Source organism: Eurypyga helias, unplaced genomic scaffold (genome assembly GCF_000690775.1).
Source record: "Eurypyga helias isolate BGI_N326 unplaced genomic scaffold, ASM69077v1 scaffold26684, whole genome shotgun sequence".
Lineage (NCBI taxonomy): Eukaryota > Metazoa > Chordata > Aves > Eurypygiformes > Eurypygidae > Eurypyga > Eurypyga helias.
The window spans coordinates 443-6,754 of NW_010244732.1; the positions used below are offsets into that span (position 1 = coordinate 443).

At 60.0% G+C, this 6,312-nt stretch overlaps 1 protein-coding gene across 1 annotated transcript in view; it reads right to left on the reverse strand.

Moving 5' to 3' along the window:
• BAP1 (BRCA1 associated protein-1 (ubiquitin carboxy-terminal hydrolase)) overlaps positions 1–4,955 on the reverse strand; it is a gene marked incomplete at both ends in the record, with an annotated part of 5,340 nt that extends 385 nt beyond the window's left edge. The window contains 10 exons of the mRNA XM_010149857.1: positions 16–206; positions 508–622; positions 941–1,064; positions 1,710–1,788; positions 2,772–2,914; positions 2,995–3,056; positions 3,503–3,622; positions 3,969–4,101; positions 4,771–4,825; positions 4,926–4,955. Of these exons, the coding sequence (XP_010148159.1) occupies positions 16–206; positions 508–622; positions 941–1,064; positions 1,710–1,788; positions 2,772–2,914; positions 2,995–3,056; positions 3,503–3,622; positions 3,969–4,101; positions 4,771–4,825; positions 4,926–4,955 (1,052 nt within the window). The remainder of the gene's footprint in view (positions 1–15; positions 207–507; positions 623–940; positions 1,065–1,709; positions 1,789–2,771; positions 2,915–2,994; positions 3,057–3,502; positions 3,623–3,968; positions 4,102–4,770; positions 4,826–4,925) is intronic.
• Between the last annotated feature and the right edge of the window lie 1,357 nt (positions 4,956–6,312).

The following is a 6,312-nucleotide window of genomic DNA, read 5'->3' on the forward strand; positions in this document are numbered from 1 at the left end:
GGAGCCCCAGCCTACCTGCATGGGGGACTTGGCGTAGTTGTGCTTATCCAGGAAGGCTGGCAACCTCTGCACGATGGGGTTGGGGTTTGCCGGAGGCGCCCCGTTGATACCGCCCGCTGACGTCTTCGCCACCGGTTTGGATTTGGCGGGTGGGCTCTGCGTGGCGGCAGGGTGACCACCCTGGCCGGTGGGTTCGTCGGTGCCGTCTGCCAGGCAAGCACAGCACAGCCTTCCATGAGCACCCCCCGCTCACCGTCCTCTGCACCCCCGGCCCACCCCGCAGAGCGGAACAGCTCCGCCAGACCACCACACCCGCCTCCCGTTCCACCTCCAGCTGTCACCACTGTCCCCAAGCTTCAGCCCTCCCATTTCCAAGCTCCGTGCCACTCCAACGCTTCTCCCAGGCACAGAGGCATCTACCACACCCCCGCAGTGCACACGGAGCTGGGCTTGGAGAAAAGAAAAGGGGAGCTGACCATAAAACTGGCCACGGTTACGGGGTTCTACCTGGATGGGCACTCTCTGGAGTCACGGTCTTGCTGCCAGCTGGCTTCGCCTCTTCAGGCTGAGCCTCCTGAGACTTCTGGGTCTGGATCAGCTCAGGCTGAGTTACTCGGATGAGCTTGAAGGCAAACGACAGATGGACACAGAGTGCTTTGACCAGGGTGACCCAAACCACACCCCTCCCCTTCCAGCGCTGCACAACTCGTGAGGGCGAGCCCAGCGCCCACGTCCACAATCCACCGACAAAGTGGATAATCTCCCAGGTGAGCAGCAAAAGGCCAAGCAGTGAGGCTGGTTACCTCCTCTTCCCGGAAGATGTTTCCCCAAGGCCAAAAACACCCCAAAATCCAGGCCCCCCACAGCACAGGGAGATGCCTTGAATGCAGGGCCTATTTATTCCCGGGCTTGCGCTCGCTCAGCGCTTGGGCTGTCCTACCTGCTGCAAGGCCTCCAGCACAGTCTGGCGGTTCATCTTCAGGATGTGCAGTTTGGACTCGTACTTCATCCTCCGATCCGGCACCACCGCCATCAGGTTGAAGCGGATGTCGTGGTACGGCTCCCTGCAGGAAGGGAGAGTGGCCATCAGCCGAGAGCAGGAAGCCCGGTCTCCCAGCACGGGGCGGGGGCAGCAGGCTGCCCCCTCACACCTCCTGTGGGCTCTCTCCAGACCCACACGGGAGGCTTTTCCCCCAGACCCAAGTCAGCCTCACGCCGGCTGGAGCAGGAGCGCGAGGCCGCGCTGGGCACAGCACAACCCACCCCTCGGAGTCACGGCCTGGCTGAGGTGGGAAGGGACCTGCGGAGGTCACCTGCTCCAGACGGACCACCCGGAGCTGGATGCCCAGGACCGTGTCGAGTCGGCTTTGGAGCAGCTCCAAGGATGGATACTCCACAGCTTCTCCATAACCTGAGCCAGCCCAGGCATCCAAGAGGCCCAACTCGGGCCCAGAAGCACCATTCCTTCTCCTACGGACTCGAGCAAACAGGGACCTAATCCAGCCGCTCTGATCCCGCACAGCCACGTGCATCACACGGAGCAGCTTCTCCGCCTGCTCTGGAGGCGGCCCAGGGGCAGGCAAGGGAAGGCAAGTGGCAGCATGAATCTCCACCCCCAATTCCATGATTTGTAGCACAGAGACCAGAGCAGAAATAACCCAGGGGAAACGGCGAGGGGCCAGGGCCTGCACCATGGCCCGGGATGTTACCCTGCAGTGGCCAGGCCGATGCGCTCCATGATCACTCTCCGGGCTTTGTCCGTCCATTCCTCGTCGTCAGCCCACGGCCCTGTGATAATGAGACGGAGCCGGACTTACCAAAGCAGGCCAAGGCCCCTGCTCCAGACTCCCAGAGTGGATCCTGCCATCCCCACGAGCGGCAGTCTCATGGCTCCCTTACATCCCTGGGAGCAGGAACACCCTGCCTCTGCCTTCCGAATCATAGACTCATGGAATGGATTGGGTTGGAAGGGACCTTAAAGCCCATCCAGTGCCAACCCCCCTGCCATGGGCAGGGACACCTTCCACTAGACCAGGTTGTTCCAAGCCTCATCCAGCCTGGCCTTGAACACTTCCAGGGATGGGGCATCCACAGCTTCTCTGGGCAACCTGTCCCAGTGCTCCCCACCCTCTCGGGGAAGAATTTCTTCCTGAATGGAAAATATGAGCTATCTGCAGGGCCGAAAGGTGAATTCTGAACCCTACAGACCACAAGGCTTGGGCTCACAAAGTCCAAGGAAATCCCAGCTCCTGCTGGGATCCACCTGCCACTGGATCTGGTGCCGTGTTTCTGTAACCCATGTACATGGAGTGAGTCCCTCACCTGAGGGCCTGGCAGACAGCAGCCAAGTCCTGCCAGGGATAAGTAAGTGTCTGAAAGGCAGAACTGAGGGGTCAGGTTGTAAGGGAAGGGATAACCTGCCGGGATCTGCGGCTCCGCACACAGCAATTATTCGGCACCAGGAGGGCGTAAGAAGGACACAAATTCTGCCTGCGGTGCTGGATTATTTCAGCACTGCAGAAGGACCTCGGGGCCCTGAGCAACGGGGGAAGAAATCGGCAAGGCTGGAGAAAGCAGTGCAATGCATTTAGAAAGGACTGACTTCTGGAGAGTCCCCAGCATGCAGGCTCCAAAACGAGCTGTCAAAACTCGGGACAAATGCGGGAGCCATTGGAGTGATTCTCCACAAACACCAGCTAACGCTCAGCAGCAAGGAAAAACCCACTGGGACAGAGCAGGGTGGTTACTCGACCGTGCCAGCGAGCTCCTACCGTGGTCGATGGGGTAGACCTTCAGCCCGTCCAGCTCAAACAGCCGTCCCTTGATGGGGACGTAACTCACAAAGTGAAACGCTTCCATGGTTCGCACAGTGCTGATACCGTTCTGCTTTTCCGGCAAGTGCCGTGGCTCCGGCCTGCGAGGAGAGCAGGAGAGGAGAGAGGTCAGCAGAGGGTCCGGCCCCGACAGCGAGCTGCCAGACACCCCATCGCTCACCTGGCATGGCTGTTGTGGGCCTTGGCCAGCTCCGGGGCGTTGCCAATGGCGTAGCCTTTACTCTGCAGCAACGAGCCAGAGAGGAAAAGAATTGAGAAGCGATAGGAAACAAGCAAAACGCTTCACCGCTCCCTCTGGACACGGGGCTGGGAGAGCCGCTTTCAGGGTACACCCTCTGCTCTGCTGAGCTTTAGGTAAAACCCGAGATGAAAAGAACATACAAGGTCTGCTAACGAAATTACAGCTAGAGAGAAACACAGACTGCGAGCGGGTCTGAAGGCAGGAGAGAGCGCCCAGGATTACAGACTTAGAGAACGCAGCTGGGCTTGGGAACAACTCGACGCGTCAGAGCTGTGCGCAGGGTGAGGGCACCACGGCTCTGCGCGAGGCAAGGTAGGCAGACGAGAGAGAAGAGGCAGCGCTGATGTGGAATGCAGCCAGGAAGGGCTGGAAAGGAGCCGGCGCATCCTGGGAGGCAGATTCACGAGCCCCACGCTCCCGCCCCTACCTCGGGGCTGAACCCCTTGGTGAAATCCTTCATGCGGCTCAGCGTGGGGCCCAGGTCCACATTGTTGCAGTTCAGGAGGACGCTCAGCAGGGCGTGGGTGGCACAGGAATTGGGGATCAGCTGGAGGGGGACACAAGGACCATCTTAACCAGCAGGAGGAAGGCAACCCTTCCACAACCCCTCAGAGCCGACAACAATCCTGACGTGAGAACCACGTGTGAGAGCAGCAGCTTGAGCTCGGCTCTCAGAGGACAGGGGGAGGGCAGCCTCGTTCAGCGAGCCACACCGTGCCCCCAGAGCATCTGCTCACTGGATTCCCTCCCCCCTGGAGCTCAGGGCAGAGACTCCCAGGAAAGAGGAGCTGCCCTCAGGACCAGCAAGAGCAGCGCAGCCTCTCGGTACCCTGCTGCTTCCCTGAGGAGTCCCACCAGACACCCTCCCCTCCGTCCCCTCGCCTCCAGCCTACCTGGTGAGCAAAGAACATGTTATTAACGATGTCATCGTCAATCACCGATGTCTCATCCACCAGGGTAGAGACCTTGCGGCGCGATCTGCGCTCCTCAATCCACTTGAACAGGAAGATGAACCCATACACGGGGCTGCGGAGAGAAGTCAGCGTCTGCGTCGTTTCAGCCGGCCCACACCAGTGGGGCTGCTCCGTCCAGGAAAAGCAGAACCACCAGCCCCATCCTTCTGGAAGTGAGCATCCCTGCCGCAATTCCCCCCCAGCCCCACGTTACCAAGGGCACACCTGAGCTGATGCTGTGGGCTCAGACACCAATCTTGAAAACTTTGGGGTTTGACAAGTCTTAGAGGCTCAAGACGGAGAAACGGGAGGTGAAATTCACCCCTGATGCCGACCGACCTGCCGAACCGTGCCTGAGCACCAGATGACCCCTCCTTCCAAATGGATATTGTACGTGTGTTCGAGAGGAGTTCAGACAACGCCTTTATGGAAGCGACAATCCCAAACCTAGTGCAAAGCACGGAGGCAGGGCGAAAGCCCACCCCGCAAGCAAGCTGGTTGGCACTGCACCTCTCCACGGAAAAGGGAGGTGAATCTCCTGAATCCCTGACATACCCCCACCTGCCCCAGGAGACTGCCCATCTGCCCCAGCCTGACGAAGCACTGCCGGCTCATCACTCACAGCATGGACCTCCGGGACCAACGAGCTCGCACGGGCCCTGTGCAGCGCCTGGCAATGCGCCCGTCGGCCCGGGAATGCGTTCTGCTTAATAAAACTCGGACCTTCCTGCTTGTGACTTACCCCTGGCATTTGCTCTGCAGATCATAGATCTCTTCCACCTGCACTCCCTTGACCCCTGCAAATAAAGGGTAGAGGTTGGCTTAAAGCCCACCCCAAAGGAGGAGAGGGGGTGTCAGGGATGAAACCCAACTCCCAGGAAGGTTTCTTGCGCTCACCAAAATCTTCGACCAGGAGTGTGAAGAGACCTGGAATGGAACAAAACCAATGGGTTACTTCTGGCTGCAGAGAGCAGAACGGAAACCTGCTGCCTCCAGCCCCCAGGGTCCCCCATGCTCCCCGGCCCAGGTGCAGCCAGAGAAACCGCAGCAGAGTGACACTGGCATCACGCTGACTCCCTGGCAGCAGGGCTGCTGAGCCCTGACTCGCCACAGAGCTGCTCCGGCTCCCTTCATCCCTATTCCTCATCCTCTTCCTCGAGAGGACCTGAACCTCTCCTGCCAGAGCCCAGCGAAGCCAGACCCAGCTTCAGCGTTCTGCCCCGCTGCAGCTGTCCTGCCGAGGGGTAAATCCCCAGCGGGAACGGCAGCTGGGAGCGCCCAACCCACACGCGCCCTTCTAACCGGAGGGAAACGCGGCTGGACAGGTGACAGGATGCCGAGAAGGTAATTCACGCTCTTGTAAGTGAAGGAGAGCCAGCGAAGGGAACGCGGCTCACAGCAAGGGGGCTGCGGGGAAGGCCAAGGGCCAAACGGTTCGTTTTCATCTCCCTCCCTCCTTGGGAAGCAAATCCAAGATCAGTGACGAGAAAACTCCCATTACAGAAGGACGCAACCAGGGATACAGAGACAACAGCAACGAGCCCAAAGGATGATCAGCGACTGGGCGGCAGCTCCCACTGCGATGCCACAGCAAAGGCAGTCGGCCCCATTTCCGGGCAGTCCCCCTGTTAGCGAGCTCGAGACCGGCATAACAAAGCTCCCACATAAAGGCTGCTGAAAGCCTGGGAGGGAGGCCAGGGAATATCAATAAGGAGGACTCCATCCTGAGAAACATCCCCGTAAGCCACGGATTTAAGGAACTGGAGGTAAGTAGCTCAGCCGAGGAGAGCCCAACAGGCTCCCACACCAAAGTTAAACCAGCTGAAACAAGGAGGAAACTTCTGGGAGCAAACAGTCTTCATTAATTTAGCAGAAAACGCCGCGTTTCTTACAAAACTGCTTGACGCCGTGGGGGCCGTGTCACTCAGGTGACACCGACAGAGATGCTGGGCAGCGCCGTGGCCTCGCTGCCCTCTCTGCGGCACCCCCCTGGGGCGAGTGGGCCGTGCAGAGCGCGGTGGTCTTCGGGTGCTCGTGCCGGCCGCTTCTTCCCTCCTTAGCTGGCATCCGCAGCGGGAGTCGCAGCCGCGCACAGGCAGAGCCTCTCACCTGTCAAAGCTTCCCCCAGAGCTGAAAGCCTCGCTCGCTCCCCTTGAACAGCCGCAGCCTGCCGGGCAGGGAGCGCGCGATGCGAGAAGGCGCGAACCCTGCCCCAAGCTCTCTCTGGCAGCCGGCGGAGACCTGCAGCATGGCAAGGCCTTGCGAACACGGACAGCACCGCTGC